Below are 24,765 nucleotides of genomic sequence, written 5' to 3'. Positions count from 1 at the left end.
CCTGGGAAACTCAAGGTACAGTGTCAAACGAAAGAGAATAAAACATCATCATCACCACTGTGCATTAGAAAAGCCATTTAAAGTACCACATGCCGAAGTGACCACACAGTTTCAAGCTAGCTTCGCTGCAAGGCTGCCATCCCACTCTGCCTCTCAAGCAGTCAGGATGGTCCCATCTGTGGGGCCTCTTCTTCCCACCTGTATTTGGCCCTGCTCCGTCAGAGACACTTGGGCTCCAAATGCAGCTCTCCAAGGAAGAAACAAAGGCAGAAGAAAGCCCTTGGTGGGACCTGGGGCTTAGTGGGCAGCTGGGCTGCCGCATCCGCAGCAACGCTCCTTCTGCAGCCATCTCCAGCCCTCCATGGCCAGAAGGGACCATGCATGGTTAGGGCTGGCTCCTGGGGCTGCTGGCACTGTCCAGCTCGGGGGCAAACTCCGTCATGACCCTCCGAGCCAGCGGGTTTGTGGTCTTGAGCAGTTCAGCAGCAGATGGCCGAGTGCCGGCACTGGTTTTGCTGCTCTTTTTCTGCAGGAGGGCTTTAAAGTCTTCGTTCCTGCTGGAAGACTTCCCGGTGCTGCCTGGTGCTGCCACTGCAACTGCTGCTGGGGACTCGCTGGTCGGGGAGCCCGAAGTCGTGACGGGCAAGTGGGAGTTGGGCCGGCTGGCAAAGGTGTCACCAGGCTCTTTCCGCCCCAGGACCTTCCTCTTTGACCTGGGCACCAAAGAGATATGTGGTGGGAGCAGCCCCAGGTGAGAGCTGCTGCCAGTGTCTGTATGGGATGAGACTGGTTTGGGTTGAAGGGACCCTAAAGCTTATCCCAACCCCTTGCCATGGGTAGGGACACCTCCCACTAAAGCAGGTTGCTCCAGCCTTGAACACTGCCAGGGATGGGGCAGCCACAGCTTCTCTGGGCACCCTGTGCCAGCGCCTCAGCACCCTCACAGGGAAGAGCTTCTGCCTAAGTCTCAGTCTTCCCTGTTGCTCTGCCGGCTCCACTGGGGCAGGAAGATAACCCATGCATGACAGGGGATGCACCAAAGTGCTGGCAAACACTCCCCTGGCAGCAAGGCCTGAATCACCTCAAGGCTGATGGAGCAGTAGAGCCCCCCCAACCCCCTTGGGAGCCAGTGGTCCCAGCCTGGCTGCAGACTCAGGGTGTTGAACTCTGTGGGGCCCAAGGCAGCAGAAGCCTCAAGTGTGAACACCTGATATGTGGCACTGGCACAGAAGGAGCCACATACCTGTGGATCACAGTGAAGAGATCCTCCGTGGTACGGGATGTCATGAACACGTCGTCATCCTCCTCAGCGATGGACTCAGCCGTCTTGTCACTGGCAAAGCTCTTCTCCTCTGTGCCAGGGTCTGCCGAGCTGTCTGTGGTGGGAGGAAACGGTGGTGAACCACCCTGTGCGGCAATGGAGCCCCTGCCCTGCTCTGCCCTGTTCTGGAGTAAAACCACTGCAGGAGTGGAGAGACCCTCACCTTGCTCCGGGGGGGCATCAGTGGCTGCCGCAGTGCCCAGAGTCCCTGGGGGTGACAGGTCCTCAGCATCAGGGTCGCAGCATGTGGGGTCAGCATCCAGCGTGATGATGGGGCTGGGGGTAGGTGCTGGGTCACCCGTACTGGCTCCCGGCACCAGGGCTGGCACGAGCGGCAGGTACAGAACGCTGGGCTTCTTGGGTACTGGAGGCGGCACCTTAGCCTTCCTCCGCGGCGGCCACGGCTCATCCTCCAGGCTGTCGTGCGAGAGCCGCCTCAGTCCCATCACCGGCACTGGGGCTGTGGGGGGCTCCCCTGGGCCCCTCCTCAGCTCCCCTTTCCGCAGAGCCGTGAAGCCATCCTGCGGTATCCCCTTGGTGGTGGCGGTGGCTGCGGTGCCCAGCGGGGATGTGGGGGACAGGGGGCCCTCCTCCCGCAGTGCTGGGGGCTTGGGCAGGATGCTGGGGGGCCGCTTGGCCAGCGGTGGCTTCTCTGCCACCGGCGGCTTCACCTTCCTGTCAGGCACTGGGCAGGGCACGCGCAGCGGCTCCTCCGCATGCTCGGGGCCATCGGCGTTGTCCTCGGGCTCAGAACGGCTGATGGAGCGCAGGCGCACAGAGCGCAGGTCGGACTGTGTCACCACTGGCATGATGGGTGCGATGGGGCTGCTCTTCTGAGCCAGCTTGGTGGCGAACGTGGTGGAGTCGGAGTGGTGCCGGCTGACCTTCTTCTTCCCCTTCAGGGAGATCTTCAGCCCCGAGAGGTCAAGGTGGGCTGGGGGTGTGAGCGGCAGGTCGAAGGATAGCCGGGCCTTGGGGCTCCTCTCCATGGGGGATGTGGGGGGCAGGGAGGACTTCCTCTCGGGCACCAGTGGCCTCACCCGGACCTGGCGTGGGGAGTGCCTGAGGACGGCGGAGGTGGGCACGGTGGGGGTCGGGGTCTCGGACTGGCTGGAGTACCCACTGGATGGAGACATCAGCCCCGGGGGCCTGCTGGGGGAGGAGGTCTTGGTGTCCACCTCGGCAGAGAGCTGGGAGGGTGTTGTAGCCCGGGAGACAGAGGGGGACATGAGCGACTCGGAGCTGCCCTGTGCCTTGGCACACTCCACGGTCGTGGTCCCCGTGGCAGTGCTGGAGCTGGACAGGGAGCGGTAAGGGGGCTCTGCACCGGCCTTCCAGTCTGCGAGATGCCACGGGAGGGGGGCCACCGTGCCCTCGGGCTCCCTGCCTGCGCTCCCCCGTGGGTCGGCGTGCACTAGCCGGTGTCCCTGCGGCTCTGGGGGGATGCACAGGCTCTTGGGCCGCTGGTCCTTGGGCAGCAGCAGGCTGGGCTCCACGTCATCTGGGCCCTCCTTGATGAGCGAGACGCTGCGCGTTGGCGGTGAGGGCTTCTTCTTGGCCTTCTTGAGGGAGATGCTCTTGGAGCGCCGGCGCCGCTGCCCCTCCTGTTCCAGCCCCAACCCCAGCCCCAGCGAGATGTTGTCTGTGCTGGTGCTGCCCTCGGAGCTGGCGCTGGGGTAGCCCAGGGTGTAGTTGGCGCTGCCCCGCCGTGCCTCAGTGTACGCGATGTCCACGGAGCACAGCGAGCCCGAGTCGGTGGGCACCGACAGCGAGCGCTCGCGGAACCTGCACCCAGCACGCTCCACCTCCAGCCGTGCCAGCCCTGCTGTGGGCTTGGCCTCCCCTCGGCTTCCCGGCAGCGTGCTCCCCCTGGAGCCTTGGCCCTCGTACCCCTGCCCCTCCCCACAGGGGGACTCGGGCACCGCACCGGAGAAGGAGCCGTGCCTGGTGCTGCCCGTTTGCTCCTCTGCGGCAATGAAGAAGGCGGCGGTGGCAGCAGCAACAGCTGCAGCGGGTGAGCCGGGGCCAGGCAAAGGGCTGGAGCCATCCGGTGAGGTGCAGGCCGGGCCTGTGCCCTGGCCGCTGGTGGGGCTTGGGGGGCCCGTGTAGCTCCAGGGGAGCGGGAAGGGGGGTCCGTGGGGGCCGTTGCAGGCGCCAGCGCAGGGTGTGGCCACGGGGTCCATGGGGCAGCAGCGTGCCCCTAGGTCACTGAAGGTTTTCCTCAGCGGTACAGCGCGGGGCTGGCGGGGGCTGGTGTCCTGTGGTGCTGGCCCCGCTGCCTCGGGCACAAAGCTGCAGGAGACGGACTCGGCGATGGGTGCGGGAGCAACGGATGTGGGGCCGTTGGTGCTGCCTGCGAGGAGAGACACGGCCAGGTCAGCACTGTGTGCCAGGGAGCAGGGCTTGTCCCACCCCACGGCCAGCCTCTGGGGCTGCATCTCTGCACAGGCTTGAAGTGCACCCTGGGGGACTGGAGGGGCCAGGTCACCCTCTGACCCCTGTGTTGACATGGCCATAACCCAGCTGTGGACAGTCCCTGGCTGGTGTTAGCCGTCCAGCCTGGGATCTGATGGCTGGGATGCGCTAGGGACACCTTAGCAGATGTGGCAGGAGTCTTCTCTGTCCATCGGGACATTGGCCCCACAGTGACCAAAGTGCTGCCCCATGGTGGGGACACAGACTGGGACCAAGAAGAGCACAGCAAGGCATTGCTGCCCAGGTTGGGAACAGACACGGTGGCTCACAGAGCCCAGGCCTGGATAGGGGAAGACACGGGTACCCTGCTTGGAGCAGGACACTCAGGGTCTCAAGGGGAGGGGCTGTGACAACCTTGTTTGACCACTGTCATGGGGAAAACCCTCCTCCTACCCAGTGATGATGCTGCAGTGGGTGCCTCGGCCTCTCCTCTTGCCCCTGCCTGCTCCAAGAACAGGCTGGCTCTGGTTTCTCTACGCCTTCCACAACAATGCCCCCAAACTGGGCTGGCTGCTGTCCCCATGGGGTCCAACACTGCTCCATGGCCATGCCAGGAGTGCTGCAGCACCCTGAGTTGTGTGACCACCCTCGGCATGGCCAGGACCCAGGCACCTGGTCAGGGTGTGTGCCCGTGGCCTCCTGCTCTGCCCTGCCGGAGCCGCGGCCAGGTGACTCCTAGCACTAGGAGAAGCTCGGGGGCCTTCCCACCCTATAAGTGTGCAGGACCCCGACTTGGGGTGAAGGGGCCATTCCCAGTGCCACGCCACCCCCAGGGCCAGCCCGGCGTCACTGGTGTGCAGCACCTCAGTGTGCCAGCACGATGGCCGGGGCATTCCTGAGGACTGGCTGCTTGCCCCCAGGGCAGCTCTGCCCCCAGTCATGGCAGCTCTGCCCCTGTCATGGCAGCTCTGCCCCTGTCACGGCAGCTCTGCCCCCATCACAGCAGCTCCGTCACCTTGGTCTCGCAGGGACAGGTTAGGGAATCCGATAATGGTCCGTCTACGCCGCAGGGTGGACTTGGGGTTCATCGCGGTCTCTGTGTTAAACAGGGAGTGACGAGCACTCGTGTGCCTAGCAAAGTGCTGCCCTGTAGCCAAAACAAACAGGCTGTCCACGGAGGTGCACTGTGCCCCTGCGTGTCCCCAGCCTGGCATGGGACTGCAGGCAGCAGCATGGGATGGACAAGGGTGGTGACCATGGGTGACCATGGAGCACAGGACATGGAGGCACAGCCAGCGGCAGGACAGGTGCCGCAGATGGAGGTGTTATGCAGGGGAAGTGGTGGAGATTGGCCCTGCTCTGCACTATGGGCTCTGGTCTGTGCTGGAGAGGACCCTGTGCTGCTGGGCTACTGCATTAACAGGGCCAGTGGTGCTGGGGACACGGATGTGAGGAACAGCAAGGCAGGGAGAGAGACCTGGTGGTCCCAGCCCATCTCTTCATCGTGGAGGGAAAGTGCAGAAAGCGATCTCTGGCCTTCAGAAGGTGCATTTGCTCAGGCACTGGCACTCATGTCTGCATGGTTAAGGCAGGACCCTGCTGCTAGGAGGATAGATGGATGGACAGATGGGTGGACAGACAGACAGACAGGTCAGACAGACTGGCTGTGTGGAGCACAGTGAGGACAAGGTGACCCCACAACTGGTGGCTGGGCAATGAGGTGAGAAAAAGGGGCCGGTGGGTCAGGCACACACAGCTGTGGATGGCAGCAGAGATGGCAATGATGGATGCCAGTGTGGTGCTGCAGTCTCCCTCTCCATTCCCCCCCCCCCATTCACCCCAGGCTCTGTCCACGTTCCCCCCGGTTGCTGGCTTGCCCGGTGTGCTCTGCCCTACCCGAGACATTGATGGGGACGATGTTGGTTTGGACAGAGCAGGATGGGTGCTGCTGCTTCTCCTCCAGGGTGGGCAGGGGGAAAGCCCTGGGCCAGGCAGGCTGCTTGTCCGGGCTGGTGGGAAGGCTCAGGCAGGTGTCGGGTGGCCGTGCACCCAGTGTGCTTGTGCTGGTGCTCTCCTCGTCGGTCGCTCGCCGGCTTGGGGGCTGCGGGGAGAAAGGCATGGCACACGTCAAAGGGACAGGGGTGGGACACAGGTGCCCCCAGCCCTGCCACACCAGCCCCTCTCCGGTGACACCAGGGCCGTGACACCCAGCCCAGCCACCCTGGCACTCACCATAAGCACGAATTCAAGGCGCTTGGCAGGGTGTGGTTGGGGCGATGGCTCTGGGGGAGCATCAGGGGATGAGTGCCCGGCGCTGCGGAAGGTCTGCCCGGTGACCCTGCTCTCGCTGTACTGCTCCTCATACTCCTCTGAAAGGGAAGCAGTGCCTGGGACCCTGCTCCGGCTGCTGGCTGCTGGCAGAGCTTTGCTCCCAGGGCAGGGGAACATGGAGGGATGTGAGTCCATCCCAGCCCTCTGTCCCTGGGCTGGCTCCATGTCCCTGCTCCACATGCAGCTAGGGAGGTGGGAAAGAGATTTGGGCTGGTTCAGCCTGGAGAAGAGAAGGCTCTGAGGAGACCTTAGAGCAGCTCCAGTGCCTAAAGGAGCTACAAGAAACCTGGAGAGGGGCTTTGGACACGGGCCTGTAGGGACAGGCCAAAGGGAATGGCTTTAACCTGCCCGAGGGGAGACTGAGATGAGCTCTTAGGCAGAAGCTCTTCCCTGTGAGGGTGCTGAGGCACTGGCACAGGGTGCCCAGAGAAGCTGTGGCTGCCCCATCCCTGGCAGTGTTCAAGGCCAGGTTGGACACAGGGGCTTGGAGCAAGCTGCTCTAAGTGGAAGGTGTCCCTGCCTGTGGCAGGGATTGGAGCTGGATGAGCCTTAAGGTTAATCCAAACTGGGCTGCGATTCATTGTGTGATTCTATGACCCCCAGGAAGAATGCTGGGGCTGGAGGCAGCTTCCCCTGCTCCTGCCTGGGGACACAGAGAGCCTGCAGGAGCCAGGGGCAGTCAGGAGGGAGCTCAGTGTCTCCCCATTCTGCAATTGTTGAGCTAATTACTGTTGCTGGTTGTGGCTTGGTGGGAACTGGCTCTGCTGGGGCTGAGCTGATGTGATTACAGGCTGGGGGGAGGCCGGGCTGCTGATCTCATTGATGCCTGAGCCGCATCCTCCAGCTCCTGGTGGAACCACGCTCCTGGCCCTGGCTGCTCTGCCTCTTGCTGCAGTGACTTGGAGCAGAGATCTGAGAGGGGCTGCTGAGGCCGGGATGCCTCCCCCAGACCCAACTACTGCAGCATGGGGCTCCCGAGGAGCAGCTGGGATGCTGGTCGCATGCCTGGGGCAGCTCCCAGCCCTGCCACCCCCACCTCTGCCACCCCAGGCCCGGTACCTTGCAGCATGCTTTGCAGGTTGAGCTGTGCCTCCTGGTGCAGCTGCTCCATGCCCGGCGGGCGCCCGGCTGCCAGGAACACGTTCACGGGCTGCTGCCATGGCAGTTTGGCATGCGCGGCTTGCTTGGTCTCCACGTCCACGTTAGAGGTGGCTGCGTGCGGGAGAGATCAGCGTGAGGGGGAGGTGGGAGGGTGGCTTCTTTGCAATCCCGCACCCTGCACAGCGCTTATCCCACCATAGCGTCCTCTGGGAACATGGGACTGGGATGTGGCAGTGTCACACCCCAGCAAAACCACCCCAGCAGACTGCTGCTGCTTGGGACCAGACCCAGTACCGCCACTGGCACTGCCACCACACCAGGGTGGGCACCGTGCCCGCAGGCTGCCAGAGCCCAGCAGGAAGGGAGCAGGGTGTAATTGGGGAAGGAAGTGAGTGCTGCTGCCCGGTGGCTGCCCCACTGCTCCAGGCGCAGGAAGCGCCACACATGGTGAAGTAACCGGAGGAGCAGAACATGCAACCAGAATGGAGGGAGCAAAGGGGCCTCGGTGCCTTTTATCACACCAGGTACAGCTCCTCGTGAGGTCAACGGCCTCCTGGAGCAGAAACCTCCGCAGGGATGGGCCAGGAGCTTGTCCAGGCCCTCAGAAACACCCACCCTGGTGCAGCGGTGCTCTGGCACACAGGCTCTGCCACGGGACCTGGAGCACCAGCACCATTGCTCTGAGTGGATGTGGGATTCCCACCCAGTATAGTTTTCTGCTGGAGCTGGGGGAGCAGTTTGTGAGCTTTAAACAGCTTGTGGGTCACCAGGGCCTCACCCCCAGGATACTTCTGCAGCTGCCCCTGGTGTGGGCAGAGGGATGGCTGCTGCTGGCACCGGCTTGTGGCACTGGGCTGGGTGTCACCACCAGGACCCAGGTCTGATGTCCCTTTCCCTGTGCGGTAGCCGGGACATTCCCATGCAGCAGCCAGCATCTCCTCATCCACCTGAGCCTTCCCGACAATCCACACCCCAGGATGCCTGCGTGCCTGTCCCCTTCCCATTGGTCCAGGCACTCCCTGCCATCATGACAAGCATGTCCCCTCTGCCACAGGGCTGCAGGTTGCCTGTCCTCAGCGAGCCAAACTGCAGCTTGCAGCACCCTGCTTCATGCCAGAGCCAGCCAAGGCAGCCACAGCGATCCCCCTGGCCTGGGAAAAGGGCAACAGCTCCAGAATGGGGCCAGCACCCCTGGCACAAGCTGTGTCCCCACTCCTGCAGCGGCTGGTCACCAAGCACTGCACCCCAAGCATCACTCCTGCTGCCTGCAGATGCTATCCTGCCTGTGGGTCCCAACCATGGGTCCTGCCTGTGCTCCCCACACTTCCTCAGGCATGGATGGAGCAGCAGACCCTTCATACCGCCCAGCACCCAGAGGCGAGGTGCCACGTCCCCAGCCTAGTTACTTTTATAATTTGTTACCATAACAACGTTGTCTTAACACCAGGCTTCATCCTTTTCCTTTTTTTTACTTCTTTCTTCCTCCCCTCAATAATTTGACTCGTTTCCATACCAACCAAGAGGTGTCGGGGCGTGTGTGTGTGTGTGAACAGCCTGAGCTTCGCCCGCTGCAAAGCCCACAGGCAATGCCGTGCTCCGGGATTCAGCTTTCCCTGCCATGGGCGAGCCAGCCCCTTTCCTCAAGCAGGGAGGAGGCTTTTCCTGCTCTCGCCTGCCCAGAGGGGCTAGCAGGCACACTGTGCCCTGGTCCTGACTCACACCACGTGCCCAGTCATCCCTGGCGACAGAAGCCAACATCAGGGCATCTTCCCAGACCCCTGACTGGCCACGGGAAGGGCCACAGGGTGCAGGGACCACACGATCATCTCTGTAGACCCCAGCCCCACAAGCCGCTCTCTTTGCCAAAGGGAGGGACCCACTGGTGCCCTATCCATTTCCAGGCACACCCCAAGGACGGGTCCTGCACCCCAGCTCACTGCACCCCCTTGTACAGACCTGTCCTTCGGCCTTGGCAGGTGCTCGCGTGTCCCCCTTCACCCACAGACTCACAGCAGCTACGCAGCATCCCCTGGGACACCTCCAGGTCACAACCCTCTGCACCCCCCTCCCACACCAGAGCCATAGCACAGGATCTTACCTCTGCCAGCTCAGCCTGTGCTGGGGCAACTGCGGTTCCCATCCTGTGGCACCCACCACGTGCGCAAACCGCAGTGCTGAAACCGGGGCCGCTCTGGGGTGAAGCGGAAGCCCAGGCCCTGCCCTGCCCTGCTGCAGCATGGCCACACACAGCGAGGGAAGGAAGGGTGTCGGGGGCCTGCACCCCCTCTGCGCACAATAACCCTTTGGGGACATAAGTGAGCCAGTGCTGTCCTGAAGCACAGGCACCACTGAGGGCTGGCAGGGCTGGTTTCAGCTTGGAGCAAGCTGCTCTAGTGGAAGGTGTCCCTGCTCATGGCAGGGATTTGGAACTGGGTGAGCTGTAAGGCGCCTTCCAACCCAAACCAGTCAGTGATTCTACAGTCCTCCCAGCAGAAGCAGCAGCAGAGGAGGAGAAGGGGTGGGAAAGGAAGGATAAGCCAAGCATCCCTCCGCAGCCCAGGCACCCCAAACTTATTCCTCAGGGGTGCACCATCACCCTGCATGCAGAGGTGTGTGTGACACCCCAGTGGTTTGGTGTCACTCAGAGGGGTTTTGGTGCAACCCCAGCAGCACTCATGGCCCAGCATGGCATGTGGTGAAGAGCTGGCAGCCAGCCCACGGCTGATGGAGCAGCCTGGAGCACTCAGCAAGAGGATACACAGCCAATGGGGCCGGTGCAGCCGGAGCAGGATCTGTTGCCCTCAGCAGTGACCCTCCTGCCAAGCTTATCGGTGACAGGCTCAACATAAAAATGCCTCCGAGGGGCCCCCACCACATGCAAATGCCTGTTGGAGGCAAAGGGCGCCTGGGGAGAGCAGAGCTGGAGTGCTGGCTGCATCCTGTGTGCTCCCAGTACTCCTGCCCTGAGCATGGCCAGCCTCTCTGCTGGAGGAAACTGAGGCACGGCTGGTGGGAAGCTGCCCCTCACTGCTCTGGGCCTCACAGGCTTGGGCAGAGGTGCTAATAACAGGCGATGGAGGCTGCTCCCCATGTGCTCCCAGGGGTCTGTCCCCTCGCAGAGCTGGAAGCAGGGGCAGGATCATGGCAGGTTCTACTGGGATGGTCCCACTGGGCTGCCCAGGGGAGGGGCAAGTGCCAGCACCACCAGCAGCGGCTGCTGCTCCCTCTGTAACAGCTTGAAGTCTTACAGAGAGCGAGCAAGTATTCAGCCACGGGACGCCATGGGCACTGCAGGTGGATGAGGACTGGGACTGAAGCCAAGCGGAGTTTGCTCTGTGGGGAGCTGAGCTTCACCCTCTCCTGGGAGAACAGCGTCCTGCGGATCCCCAGACAGAGGGCACAGAACGCATGCCCTCCACTAGCATCTCCCCGAGTCGCCCCTGCTGCATGCCAGCATCCCTGTTTACCTACTGCCCAGGCATCCCGAATCCACAGGGAGACATTCGACAGCGCCATCGGGAGTCCTTTCAGTTCAGGCCGAAGCTCCCGTGAGACAACGCCCCTCGCTCGAAGTCGCCGCCAAACTTTCCGGTGTCAGGCTCGCAGCAAGCGGGCGGGGGGGGCCGGCGCTGTGCACGGAGCCGCGCGGCCGCGGGCTGCCGCTGCGGAGGTATCACAGGAATGATGTAACGGCGGCAGCAGGCGATGCAGCATCAGCAGAGCAGCCATGGCAACGGGTATCGGCACAGCGGAGAGCCAGCGCGGTCCCAGCACAGCGGAGGAGGAGGAAGGTGAGCCTGGAGACCGAGCCCGACCGCGACAGCCGCCCGAGCCCCGCTGGAAGCTGTCGGTGCCGCCGGCTTCGAGCGAGCGCCCGGCCTGCCACCAGCACTGCGACTGCTCGCTGCCGCGCGTGCGGCCCGGTGACTTCCCCATGGTCCGGAGCCAGGGTGCACGCTGCGCTGAGAAGAGCGGACAGGAAGGAACGAAAGCAAACCGCGGGAGCTGGCAGCTGCCGAGGAAGTGCCTCCTGTCCCCCGCTCAGCCCCCAGCACACTCGGACCCACGGGTCCAAGCCGCCCCACTGGGACACAAAGCTATGTCCGTGTGCACAGCCAGACAGATGCCCAGCCAGGCCAGAACGACACCCCAAAGCGACGCCCCACTGAGCACCCATGCGCCCAGGGCCGCAATGGGGCATTGCTCATGGTGCAGACCTGCCCCTTGCTTCAAGCACTCACTATTCCCTAGAGAAGCCCTTGCTGGAGCGGCTGATGCACTGCACCAGGCTCAAATCCATACCTTTGTGGCACATCACCCCACCATTACACATCCCACAGGCGCTCCTCGAGCCTGCAGCAAGGCAGGACCATCCCCACACCCCTCTGGCCTGCTGATGGTTGAGACCAGAGGGACTGGAGGATTTTTAGGGTGTGGGAGTGCCCATGCCAGGACCCTGGCGTCACCTTGCAGAGCACGGTTGGGTGCTCCTGTGCAGGTGCCCAGCAGGTCTGCTGAAGAACATCACCACCTGGCTACACCACATCTGCCCAAGGCTCCTGGCTCCTCTCACTGTCCCTGTCTCCTGGCTGATTCTTGCACTGCCAGGAGATAAGGGCACTGGAGCAGTTGCTGGCAGGGGTGGTGGGTTCAGCAGCTGTGAAGGTCACTCAGCTGGTGGGGAGAAGGCTGGATTACATGAGAGGCTTCTATTAAAACCTCTGGCAGCAAGACAGTCAATAACATCAGTGCCTATCAGTAGGGCCCGGAGTCAACAGTGCACTGAGGCACTCGGCCTGCCTGGCACTGTGACGAGATCCTGTAAAACAGATGAAAACCCTCTTTCTCCAGCCAGATCCCAAGTGATCCATCACCTTCACCTCATGCCTTGCATAGGGCAGGGGCAGAGGGGACATGAGTTGGACCCTGTCAGGGAGTTCTGGCAGGCAGGGAGCTGCGTGTACTAAGGGGAGGACTTGGCCAGCAAGCGGCACAGGAGGAGCCCCAAGCATCATCTGCCTGTGCTGCGGGGATGGGAAGTGCCCGCGGCCATGCTGGCACCAGGGCTTGTCCAAGTACCACGGCAGCCAGGATGAACTCACATGGCTGCCTGCCAAGAGGAAAAGAGCCACCGTGCACGGGGATGGAGCTGCAGCCCGGTGCTGCTCTAGGCTCCTCAGGTGCTCCCATCACCCCACCTTTGTCATCCAGGAGCCTGCTGGTGGGACCCAGGTGGGACCCAGGGAGCTGCTGGTGGGACCCCCCTGCTCGTGGGACCCAGGGACCTGCAGCGACCCACCAGGCATGAGCAGCAGGGTCAGACCCCCCCGAGTCCAGCTCTCAGCCCCACTGTGGCTCCTGTCAGCCTGCGTTCATCCTGTACTCCAGCCCTCTCTCTCGTGCGTTTCCCAGTCCATAACCAGGCATGAGCCTTTCCCAATCCATAACCAGGCATGAGCCTTTCCCAAGAGCCTCAGCAAATGCAGCATGGCAATCTGCCAGCCTCAGCACCCCGGGCACCGCACTGCCCCACACTGTGGCCATGGGCACCCTGGGCATGGTGCAGCTAAGGCTCCTGCCTGCTGGCTGTCCCGTGGCGCCGTGCCCAGCCTGGCCAGGATGCTCAGGATGCCTGGGCAGGGATCACGGCATTCGCAGGCACAGGCTGCCCGTGCCGGGAGGCTGCAGCCCCTCTCCAGGCAGGGGTGCTTCCAGGAAAGCGCTGTTTCCCCTGTGCCCGGCTGGTTTTACACTCTGCAGGGCCAGGACAATGCGAGGAAGTTGCCTGAGAGGGGAACGCGGCCAGGCCCTGGGACAAAGGGGCCCGAGACATGGAATCAGCCATGGCTGGAGCCCCGGCTGGCTGCGACACTCGTGTCAACCCACAGCCCCACAGTCCCCAATCCTGCCGCCACCAGCAAGGAAGAGCTGCTGGCAGGGCTCAGCACCACGGGAATGGATGGGCAGGATCTGTTCTCATGGTGGGCCGAGTGGTCAGGGGGTGCCTGTGCTTCTCTTGCTTTGTCAAAGCGAGGACACCCCAATGGGCTGGGCAATGGCAGCAAGGGCTTGAGAGGGGAGGGGACATCCCACGGTCGAGGCCAGACTGGGAAAGGTGGGACAGGACCTGCGCCGACAGGCAGCACTGACTCTGTGGCTGCTGCATGGCCTCTGGCCTCTGCCTGACAGCCCACCCCAACCTGGCTCCTGCCCTGCAGACCCCCACTGCCTGCTCCTGGGGAGGATGGTGTCCCGCTGCCCACCCTGCCCACGCTGCTTGCATTACCTCCCCGGTGCCAGGGTGCCAGGAGCCATTCCACCTTGGCCATGGCCGCGGGTGCAGTGGGAAGGGGCGCACTCCTGCCCCAGCAGCTCCTGCTTCCAAACCCGGCCGAGAGCTGTGGGCTTCGTCCTCCTTCCCGCCCGCTCCCGCTCCAGCCCAGCCCAGGAGAGGAAGCAACCAGGAACTGGCTGTTTGAGTCAGCGTCCAGCCCATTGTCCCAGCCCCGGCCCCTCTTCCTTCCCCACTATGGCTGGCGGATCGGTGCGCAGGGGCCGTGGGTTTGTGCAGCCCGTCCTCTGTCGGTCTGTCTTTCTGCCCGTCCTGCCGGTGGTGGCCCTGTAAAGGCCACCAGCTCCATGGCTGGGTCAAGGCTCATCCCGCTCCCTGTACATGCAGTGCTGGGAGAGGGGACAGGGTCCTGGGGGGTTTCCCCTTGGCTGAACAGTCATGGAGCTGAAATCCCCCCCAGCAGTCAGAGCAGCCATTAGCATCCTCCTGGAAACCAGTGCCTGGAGCCTGCTGCTGCCACTAACTCATCAGCTAAGGAAAGTGGGCACCCTTCTGAATCCTCCTGCCTTTGCCCTGGAAGCTGCTGGAGCCCCCAGAGCTTCCTCTTGCTCCAGCTCACTCACAAGCCTTGAGAGAAGGCTCCTCGGCGACCACTCTCTCAGCACCCTGGGGGTCTGTGAAGCTGAGCTGGCTTTTCCCGGAGGATGGAGGTCCCTGGGAGCCAGGACTCAGCCCTGAGCCATGGCTTGCTTCAGAATGTGGTTTTCGGGCCACTGGGCAGCACAGGCAGCTGGTGTCTCCCGTGCCAGGCACCCAGTATGCTGCAGACCCCAGTGATGGAGGGGTGAAGGATGACGGATACCAGCAGAGCTCACTTTTCCCCTGGCAACCCGGGCATCACTTGCGTGGGGCTGACATGTACCAGCTAAGCAGGCAGAGCTAAGGTTCTGACCCAGCATCACGCAGCCTTTCCCAGCCCATTGGGCCATGAGGGAGGCTGGATTCCAATGACCAGTGTAAAGACCCCTCTGTGCACTGCCCTGGGCATAGGCAGAATGATCCTGCCTGTGATGATCCAAGGTACCTCCTGGTACCACAGGTCCTAGCCCTCCTCGTCCTACCAGCCACTAGACCCACCACAGGGCTGCTTCTTATCAATGTCAGCTCCCTCCTCGGCAGACAAGCTCCAGCCTGGAACTGCTGCTGCTGCCTCTCCATGAGGGAGTCTCTCAGGAATGCCCAAGCCATTGAGGTCCCTGCAGCCCCAAGCCCAGACTGCCTGGGAGCACCCAAATATCCACCCCAGCTTCATGCCCAAGGTACGTTTGGGCTGTCCAGTGCAAAAACCTGTTCTCTGCTCCCAGCAGCTCTGTCTCTCCCAGGGGAGCCAGGCACCAGGAGGAAGATCCCTAGAGATGCCCAGGCTGGTGGACATGCACCCTGCACCCAAGGACAGAGATGAACTGGCTCCAGCACAAAGCCTGGCCTTGCAGCCCCTGAAAGCCCTTCCTGCAGGTGCTGGGAAGGCGACTTACAGCTCCCATGAGTCCCTTTAACGATGCAGAGGTGCGATTAGCAGATCCAAGCCGTGACAAGGGTGGGAGAGGCAGGCCAGGAGCAGGCCAGCATCCACAGCCTGAGTCCTGCATCCAGCCACTGCCCAGCCTCCAGTCCCCTGTGAGACACGGGTGATGTGCTGGGTACCAGCATCCTTCATCCCTGAACACCCACCAGATCAGCATCCCTCCTGATCCCCCGGACAACCTGGGGGTCTGGTGCCCCACTCCAGCCCTCTGCAACAATCACAACAACAGCGCCTGCAGAATGAGACAGAGACAGGCTGTACCTCCACCCCCTCTGCCCGCTAATTATTAAGCTGTGACAGTCACTCGGGCTGTGACAAGTAGTTCCCATTTTCTTGCAGCTTCTGAGTGATGCTCCCCAGGTCTCTCTCAGGGCTGCATGCAGCTCCTGCGCTGCCACGTCCTGGCTCTGGAGCCAGCAGCCAGGCAGAGGGCAGCAGGAGCCATGGCCTCGAGCCATGGCCGGCTCCAGCCTCCTGCTCCTCCGGCATTCCCGGGAGCTGAGCTGGGTCAGGGCGAGAGCCGGAGCACTGGGTGTCTGGCCAGGGCTGCTGAACCGCCTGGGCCAGCCAGGTGGGGACAGCGCAGTGACCAAACAGGTTCTGCTTGTCCGACCCAGGACTTCCAGAGGGCACCAGCCCTCGGCTGCCAGCTCGTGGCCCCAAGTGAGCCCCCCGCTGTCCCCACAGATCACAGGGCTTTCTGCCTTCCTCACACCATGTGTGGCACGAAGTCCCTCAGGCACCCACTGCCCTCACCACTGGTGGGAAGGGAGCTGAGGTGCAGGGAGCTCTGCGGGTGCGGGCTCCCTGCCCAGGCAAGACCCAGCCCTAGGGCTGGCAACCACGAGGGCTCCCCATTGCTCGGGGGCTGGCTCCTGCTGCCCGGGGGCTGGTCCCCCACTGCCTGCTCTGGCTCTCCACCACTGGAGCTGGTTCCCTGCGGCACGAGCTGGCTCCCCGCTGCCTGGAGATTGCTCCCCATCACTGGAGCTGGCTCCTCACTGCTCAGAGCTGGCTCCCCTCTACCACAGGCTGGCTCCCCACAGATGAAGCTGCCTCCCCACTCCCCGCACCTTGGGGCTGGCTCCCCACAGCTGCAGCTGGCACCCCGATGCTTACAGCTGGCTGCCTGCTGCTCAGGGCTGGGTGCCCATAGCTGGAGCTGGCTCCCCATGGATGAAACTGGCTTCCCACTACTTGGGAACTGGTCCCCATAATTGGAGATGGCTCCCCTCTGCTGGGGCTGACTCTCTGCTGCTCAGGGCTGGATCCCCGCACCTTGGGCTGTGGGTCACCACCTGCTCCACACCCCGCAGGCCCGAGCACAGTCCTGCCGCGTCCCCCTGCTCGCCTTGGCTGCCAGCGAGGCCAACCTCCGTTGGAGGTGACCTCTCCCGGTGTCCTCCAAGCGACCCCGAGGGGTCGGGGAATGGGCGGGAGGTCCCGCGGCAGAGGCCGAGCACCCCCTCCCCTGCTGCCGCAGCGGCCCCGAGCCCGCCCGCGGGTCCGGGGAGCAGCGCGGGGCTCGGGTCCGGTCCCGCCCCGTCCCGTCCCCGGTACCTGTTGCCGAGCGCATCCTGCCCCGCCGCTGGCTGCGCGGCGCCTTCCGCTGCGCGTTGCCCATCCTCCGCCGCGGCTTGCCCGGCCCAGGCGGTCACCGCGCCGCCGCCCCCGGGCCGCTCCCCGCCGGCTCCCGGCCTCCCCCGCCGCCGGGCCCGCCGCGCCGTGCGGGGAGGAGCCGCCGAGCCGGGCCGGGCCGAGCCCCGCCGAGCCGCATCGCCCCGCGCAGGGCACCCCCGCCCGCACCGCTCCGCACTGCTCGGCACCGCTCCGCTCCTCACCGGCCGCCGGCCTGCCCGCCCCCTCGGAGCCCGCCCGCCGCCGCGCCGGGGCCACCGAACGGGCGCCCAATGGCGGCTGCTGCGGGGGGCGGCCGGGGGCAGCGCGGCCGGGCGGGCTCCGGGGGCGGCGCGGGGCTGGGCGTGCTGAGGCCTGGGAAAGGCAGGAGGAACGGGGCTGGTGGTGGGTGAAGGGTACCGGGCTGAGGAACCCCCGGGGGGACCCGAGGCTGGGCAGGCCCTGGGAGATATGGGGCTGGAGGTCCTGAGGTTGCAAAGCCCGCCAGGGTGATGGGGCTGAGGGAGGGAGGGGGCACAGGGCTGTCCCTGTGGCGTGGGAAGCCGAGCAGGGGAGGGATGGAGGCAGGAACGCAGGGAGCGTGGCTGCTCCAAGAGCAGCCTGAGCAGTGCGGTGGGAGACAGGAGGGTGTGGGGTGAGCTCTGGGGCTGGTGCCCCAGTGGGAAAGCCTGTGTGAGAGCCATGGGACACTGCAACAGCCAGGCCTGTGGGTGATGGGGTCTCTGGCAGGAGAAATGGGGCTCTCTGGCTGCCAGCACCCTCAGGAGCCCCCTCTCTGGCACTTAGCATCTGAGCTCTTCTGAGGACCCCTCCACGAGACAGAAGGCTGCATGCCTTGATCAACTATTGCCCTTGGTCTCCCCCAGCCCAAACCTCGCCATATTCCTGTGACAGGGAAAAAACCACCTCCAGGGTGGGGAGGACCTGCTCTGTGCCCCGGCCTGCAGCGAGCGGACCTGGGCACCCAGGAACAGAGATCCCTGGTGACGGCTCAGCCCAACCCAACCCACCCCATCCCATCCCAGGCCGGAGCATCCCTCCCCACCGAGGCTCAGCATCCACATAGCGACAGAAAGGACCAGAAAGCGCTGGGAGGTTGTTATGGAAACAGCCATAAATTGGATCAGTACTCGGCGCAAGGAGCAGCGTGTGTGACTGCTGTGGGAGCGGGTGGGGGTGAGAGCTGCAGCAGTGCGGGGGCCCCCAGCAGCACTGCAGCCCCTGCCCTGCCCCTGCACAGGTCTGTCCCCCCTCGCCCTGGCCCCGGCTGCTCCTTGGGTGAGCGCAGAGCCTGAGGGACTTTGCAGAGAACATGTTTTCTCCCATTCCTCCAAGCTTGCAGCCAAGCCAAGGCCCACAGTGCTGCACCAGGCTGCAGGAGCACCGCTGCTAACAGCCCTGCTGGGGGTGGTGGGTCCATGATCCCACAGCACAGCTCTTCCCACAGCCCATCCTGGCGAGCTGAGGGAGCTACTCATCACCCTGAGCTACTCCTCGTCTCTGGTGATGGAGCCTGAGCTCCTGGGTCCTTCTCCAAGCCCCATGGGCACATGCAGCTCTCCTGCATGCTTCTCACAGCCTAAGCGAGCTGCAAAGCAGCTGCAGGACCAACTTTCCCACCCGCAGTCCAGGTCACTGTAGTGGAGCCTGAGAGGGTGAAAAGGGGCAAATGTGCCACCCACCCTGGTGTGCCCCGTGCAGGCATGGAGTGGGGAGAAGCCAGCCCTGTTCCCAAAGCACCCTTCTCCCGGCAGAGAGCAGCAGCTTCTCTGTAGGAGTCCCAACACCCGTGAAGTGGACGAGCTGATGATATATAATAAGCAGCAAAGCAGATGAGCTCATTGGAGAACAGCGGCCAAGGGTGGGAGTGGGGCCGGGGAGCACAGCCCGAGCCTGCTGGGGGCTGTGAATACTTATCCTGGAGAATGGTGCTGGATGCGGCACCAGCACCGCTGCCGGTGACCTCCTGCCTCGGGGCACCCAGAACCTGCCTGCAGCGGCCGCAAAGCGGGGCTGGAGCCGCCGTGCCACCTCGTGTCCCCTCCGGGTTCTGCATTCCCGGGACTCCTCTAGTGCAGCAACGCATTTCCTTGCTCCCTGTCCCGGGAGCTGCACCGGGGACTCACCCGTCCTCCCTGGGACGGCTATTGCCGGCGGTGGCCGCCGTGCTCACCGCGTGCCAATCGCTGGGGATCCACCACGCCCCCAGCAGCGCGCTGGAGCCCAGCACGGGGTGGGAGTGTGGGGTAAGTGCTGTGTGGGGCTGCTCCAGTGCTCTGACCCTGCACGCTCCAGAGACTGGTGTTCCAGTACCCGGCTGCTCACGGCTGTGCCATGGAAATGCTCCCTCCCAGGCTCAGGACCGCTTCTCTGGGCCCCCGGGCTGCTTAGGGGAGGGAAAACACACGGGGCTCAGCAATAGGGTGCTCTGATGGCCACCGTGTCACCAGCACAGGGTGAGCTGCAAGAATGCAGCTACCCATGCAGAAGTTGGGCCAAGGGGCTGCAGGGACCCCAGCGCTGATCACCCCAAGAGCCTGCACCCCCAGCACCCAGAGCTTCCTCTGGTTTGGGGAAGCCAAACACATCCCACAGCAGCTGTGCCAGAGAACTGGCACGCACCCAGATCATCACACATGTGGGACGGCTCCACCGGTGTGTGTCATTTATAGGCCCATCACGGGGGATGTGGGGTGCAGGACATGGCACCAGCATTTTCTGCTGAGTGCCTACCGTACCCCCGAGCACCTCTGCCCTCACCCCGCGGTCCCTGGGGGTGCTCCTGCCCCAACCCGAGCGGGTGGGGAGGAAGAGGATGGACACATGCAGACATGGGCACTGCCCAGGGAGCGGGAGGCACTGCATCCCCACGGGGGTCCGCCACTAGGCCATGGCCACATCCCGCCATCCCAGGGCGCAGTGCCCGCAGGAAGGAGCCAGCAGGAGCCGAGCGGGCGGCTCTGCCAGCCCCAGCAGCTGGGCAAGCCATGGGCTGCCCACTGCCAGCGCCCAGCTCTGGGGACGGCCGCCCGTCCCCACCGCACCCCCTGCCCTCGTCCCGCGGGGCTGCCGCGGCACCGCGTCCAGCCGGGGAGGAGGATAAAACTTCTACGTACCCTGCTCTGCCTCCTCCGCTTTCTCTCCTTGCCGGCACAGTGCCCACGGGGGCCGGAGGCTGCCCCGGCCCGGAGCGGGGAGCGGCCAAGGCGCCAACTCCGCGCTCCTCTCGCTCGCAAACGCTAACTCGATCCAGGTTTGCTGGGAGAAGGGCTGGATAAAAGCGCTTCTCCCACCCCAGCCCAGGCCCTTCTTAAAGATATAGCGACACGTCCCTGCTGCCGAGGCCGGAGCCGTGGAGACGAGAGGAGACCGGAGCTGGCATCCCGCCGGGACCTGCGATGAGGGACGCGAACCGACGGGACCCCCGGGTCTCCTCGATGCCCCCCGCTGCTGAGCTGTGCCAGCCTCCCTTCTGCTGGAACAAACAGGAATCAGGCAGCCGGGTGAGGGGCTTTGCTCCTAACTCCAGCCTCGGGCAGCCCCCCTGGTGTGTCCGGGGGGTCACATAGCCCCCAGCCCGTCCATCGCTGCCTGCCCACTGCTCCTGGCTCTGCCCTGGGGCTCTCCTTGGCCACAGCCCTTCCACGGGGCAGGATAACCCCTGCGGGAGTGGGGTGATGTGTGGGGTAGAAAAGGTGTCTCCTGTCCCCCTGCTCTCACCTCCTGCTGCCACTGTCCTGTGGATGAGCAGAGATGTGAGCCCAGCAGCAGATTCCACCAACCAAATCCCCCCCAAAAGCCTTTGCTGTTCCCGTGCAGCCTTGCACAGCTTTGGGGTTCCTGAGGACCCACTGCCCCCAGGGACCTGCTGCCCCAAGGGCCACAGCCTGACTCTGGGGCAAGAACACTGGCCAGATCAGCTCTCACGTAAACCCTGCCAAAATGCTTCTCGTGACACCACCTCCTGTCATTAGCAGGACTTATGTCCATCCGAGCAGGGGTTCCAGCCCTAGGAAAAACCTAGCAGGGAGGGAGAGAGGGAGCAGCAGCCAACTGGTGGTGCCACTGTCAGCCTCAGCTCCCGGAGATCCTGAGTGCATCCCCCAAGTGGGTCCAAGTACTGTGGGGACCACACACCATGGGCAGGGTGTGCTGGGGGGGATCACATACCATGTTTGTGCTTGGGGGGAATTAAGAGTCACAGAGAGTGGCACAGCCAAGCCAGCACCCTCAGCGGTATGGGGCACTGCTGAGAGGCAGGGGCAGGGACAGGGCTCCCCTGGACCTGCAGGATGTGTTTTTAGAGGACAGCTCTCAGCCAAAGCTGTTGTGGTGGGGGATGTGAGGCACTCACTGATTCAGCTCCTCACCCAGCCACTCCTGCAGATGGTTCCTGTTAAGAGGGAGGGTGTGGTTCTCTTTCTCCAGCAGCTGCAGCCATCCATCCGTCCATCCATTATCCATCCATCCATCCTTCCATCATCCATCCATCCATCCATCCATCCATCCATCCATCCATCCATCCATTATCCATCCATCCATCCTTCCATCATCCATCCATCCATCCATCCATCCATCCATCCATCCATCCATCCGTCCATCCATCCTTCCATCATCCATCCATCCATCCATCCATCCATCCATCCATCCATCCATCCATTATCCATCCATCCATCCTTCCATCATCCATCCATCCATCCATCCATCCATCCATCCATCCATCCATCCATCCATCCATCCTTCCTTCCTTCCTTCCTTCCTTCCATCCTTCTATCCTTCCATCCACCCACCCACCCATTCTGGCTTCGGTCCATCGCTGGGGCAGCCTCTGGGACCTGTGCTCTTCTCTCTGCACTGGAACACTGCCGGGTTACAGAAATGGGCAGAGAAGCTATGTGGGAGGCCACCCAAGCCTGGCAAGACTGAGGTCAGTGAGGGCTGGGTCTTCTTTCCTTCCACCTTTGCTGCTTTCTCTTGATTTCAAAACGGTGACAGGATCCTGGGGAATGTCCGTGCTAGCTCTTACCCCCTGGTGAGGAGCATGAGGGGACAGTGTGGGGGGGCTGGTGGCTCTGCCCATGTCTGTGCCTTGCTTTTGGACACGGACTGAGAGGTCAGAGGATGATGAGCACTGCATATTTCTGCAAGAGCAGTAAACAGCTCCTCCTGGCAGCACCGCCCAGGGCTTCTTCCAGAGAACCATCCTGTCTGCTCTTCAGGGACACCGTTTACATAGCTCTAGGCACCAGGCCCCAGCCTCTTCTTTGCTGTTTATTTCTAGAGCTACTGGGTCCTGAGGGTTGAGGGCTGAGCTGAGAGCACTGCTCGTGCCGCCAGCTGGTGCCCATGGAGCCACAGCCCTGCCAACGGCACGACAGCCACCAGCTGGGAATCGGCAGGAGAGCCAGAGTGCCAGGAGCTTTATGGGGCTGCCTCCAGTGCCAGGTGGTGGTGGTGGGAGAGCCGGGGTCAGTGCCATCTCTCTGAGACGTGGCCGTACCAAGGGAAGCAGGATAGGGACAGGGATGGGTGGCAGATGAGGAGCTGGCCCCACTCTGCCCTCACTGTAGCAGAACCCCCATGTGTGGCCCTGGCATCCTCATCCTACACACAAAGCAGGAGCAGGTGGGACGCTCCCTGCCCCCTGCGCTCACACCACTGCCGCTGAATAGGAGCAGAGGAATCCAGCAGCCCCTGGCTGCCTTCTTGCACTGGGAACAGCCACACGGCTTCCTTGGACTGAGTGCTCCCCCAGACTTTCCAGTGCAATCCCATCATCTGGCAACAACGCTGCTGCACCACCGTATCTCCCTCCTGACAACAAGACAAGGCAGCTCCCACCAGCTCACAGCCTCCAGGCAGTTGGATGGACACATCCTGCTTTGCAGCCCATGGGGCTTTCCTTGCCAGGGAGGAGACCCACAGCTTTTGGATCCCTTTAAACCTGCCCAGGAGGAACTAAAGCCAGGCAAAACCTCCTCACCGTATCGAGGATGCCCAATGGTGGAAGCTGAAGTGCCATGAGGACTATTCGAGCCACCGCTGTGCTGGGCTGGTGTTGGATCCCACTCCACTGTGGGATGGATTACAAGGCTAATCCATAGCTGTCCTTAGAGCTGGTCAGTCTGACACTTCACCCAAAGTCCACCGGCTGCATGAAGGGCACATTTGGTCCCAGGTGATTTTCGCCTGCACCTCCCAGGGACAAAGCGCTGGGTTTTATTCCAGTTTAAAAGGATGAGCCTGATTTTTGCAATTGGATCCTCTTCAGGAGATGGAAACAAGGAGAACCAAAACCCCCAAGCCCCACACAGGGTGTGTTAAGCATTTGCTCCTCAGTCGGGGGACTCCGCACAGGCAGCAGCTCTTGAATAGCCTTGGGCTGACTCTGCTCTCCCTGGGGGCCTGCGAGGGGCTCCCGTCCTCAGGAGATATGAACCCTTCCCTATGAGCTCTTAGAAAAACAAACAGGGACTGAAACCGCACTCAGAATTCTGCTCTTCTCTAAGCAAAGGGTTCAGTAAAGCCGAAGTCCCGCATCCCCACCCCATGGGAGCAGCAGCAGATCATGGAGGGGGTGCAGGCAGGAAGATGGGAGAGTTCTGCTACCCTTGGGTGCAGGAGAAACTCAAACCCCCCCGAGCTGCACATGGCACACATGCATGTCTATGGTGCCCTGATGGGGAGCTGCAGTGCAGGAGGGCTCTTTGCCTGCTGCATTGCACACAACCAGCCAGGATGTTGCTCCATGAGAAACCTCAGGTGTGCAGCTGAGAACACAATCAGGGGCTTCAAACCCGACCTGCCACAGCAGCAGCCACTCCCCACATTGTGCCCCCATGCTGCCCCCCACACTATCCCACCCACCACGGCAGCACACAAGGCTTCTGCAGCCACCACAGGCATTCGCAACCTGCCGGCCAGACGCAGCAGTGAGAGACCATCTGGTCACCCTCATGGTCAGCTCCTCCCCCAGAGGACACCGGTCCAGCATGTACAGTGATGGACAATCCGGGCTTGGCGCTGTGCTGGTGCCATGCACTGGTCAGTGGTACCTCCCTGCACCCTCATTTTCCCGGTGACTGATGCACAGGGCAGTGGGAGCCTCTCCTCCCCGCGGCAGCTGACGGAGCGCTCAGCCTTCACGGGATCAGGGCATTGCAGAGGCCGCGCTGAGCCCTCTGCCCGCTCCCTGCATCGTGAATCACGTTGCGAGGGGCTGCGAGGGGCTGGCAGTCGTTTCCCACGGCTCTACACAGCCGGAGCAGCAAAGCAGCACTTGCACAGGAGGAGCACAGTTTGCCAAGGGCCTGAGAAACATGCTGCAGTCCCAGGGAAAGCAGCTCCGAGAGCACTGCTCCCTGTCCCGGCAAAGCAAACTTTGATAAACAACTCCAAAGTGAGCTTATTTTAAGCTCCTCTGGAAGAGCTGCCCGCTCCTGACCCGGCCCGGGAGCCTGTGCCAAACCCAAACGCTCCAGATGGGAAACGCAAGCGGCCAAGGCGAAAACAAACCCCGAGGGCTGCCAGGACGAGCTGACGGCGCCTGTGCTGCTGCTCATCATGTTCCCCGGCCACACAAACCCCAGTGACAGCCGACAGCGCAGCAAGGGGATGGCCACTTCGGTCCCCAGCCGCGGGGTCTGAAGATCCGAGGCAAGGCCAGGGGTGCAGAGGCGAGAGTAGCCCCTGTCCCTGCTTTCCCACCACCAGCCCCTGGTAACCGGGGCCGCAGCGTGATGCGTGTGCTTGGCCGGCAGCCTGGAGAATGCCCGCTGCGTGCGGGAGAGTGAGGGCCAGCCTGCTGCCGAGCTGTCCCGGCCTCACCCCGCCGCAGCAGGCTGCAAGCCGTTTCCCAAAGGGCTTCCTGGTGGCTCCTCAGCTGCCCGCTCCCTGCTCCCCCAGGCCTCCATTCCCCCGGGCCCCCTGCTCCAGACCCCTGAGCAGGAGCCTCAAGAGCAGGAGCCGGCAAGGTTCACCCATCCTGGACAGGGGACACGGGACATAAGTGGGGACCACAGTGGCAGAAGCCCCACTGTGTCGCGGTGGGGGAATGGGACCTCCCAGAGGCGGGGGACAACT

The 24,765-nt window shown here is 63.2% G+C and overlaps 2 protein-coding genes across 8 annotated transcripts in view; one reads left to right on the top strand and one right to left on the bottom strand.

Moving 5' to 3' along the window:
* TSC22D3 (TSC22 domain family member 3) overlaps positions 1–24,765 on the top strand; it is a 233,990-nt gene that overhangs the window by 56,592 nt on the left and 152,633 nt on the right. The window lies entirely within an intron of this gene.
* NHSL2 (NHS like 2) lies at positions 61–23,739 on the bottom strand. Of its 7 annotated transcripts, none has more exons than XM_061445578.1 (8): positions 23,597–23,739; positions 7,127–7,279; positions 5,969–6,105; positions 5,633–5,837; positions 4,752–4,883; positions 1,485–3,674; positions 1,244–1,376; positions 61–713 (listed from the first exon to the last, which is right to left on the bottom strand). In XM_061445578.1, the coding sequence occupies exons 1-8, from the start codon at positions 23,625–23,627 to the stop codon at positions 386–388; spliced, it is 3,309 nt and encodes a 1,102-aa protein (XP_061301562.1). In that variant the 5' UTR covers positions 23,628–23,739; the 3' UTR covers positions 61–385. The 7 variants fall into 7 exon arrangements, with proteins under 7 accessions (XP_061301562.1, XP_061301559.1, XP_061301561.1 ...); XM_061445575.1 differs by lacking the exon at positions 23,597–23,739 and adding an exon at positions 16,606–16,748; XM_061445577.1 differs by lacking the exon at positions 23,597–23,739 and adding an exon at positions 13,455–13,678.

Source organism: Pezoporus flaviventris, unplaced genomic scaffold (genome assembly GCF_033815535.1).
Source record: "Pezoporus flaviventris isolate CSIRO_AGI_PZ_B2104156 unplaced genomic scaffold, CSIRO_AGI_Pfla_v1 ptg000005l, whole genome shotgun sequence".
Lineage (NCBI taxonomy): Eukaryota > Metazoa > Chordata > Aves > Psittaciformes > Psittacidae > Pezoporus > Pezoporus flaviventris.
The sequence above is the reverse complement of the archived record's forward strand: the minus strand, read 5'-3'. Positions and strand labels throughout refer to the sequence as shown.

Coding starts and splice junctions, on each gene's coding strand:
- NHSL2 (XM_061445575.1), bottom strand. CDS start 16,669: ATGGGCAACGCGCAGCGGAAGGCGCCGCGCAGCCAGCGGCGGGGCAGG. Junction 1,377..1,484: donor TGATGCCCCCCCGGAGCAAG/GTGAGGGTCTCT, acceptor CTCCCACCACAG/ACAGCTCGGCAGACCCTGGC. Junction 714..1,243: donor CTCTTCACTGTGATCCACAG/GTATGTGGCTCC, acceptor TTTGGTGCCCAG/GTCAAAGAGGAAGGTCCTGG.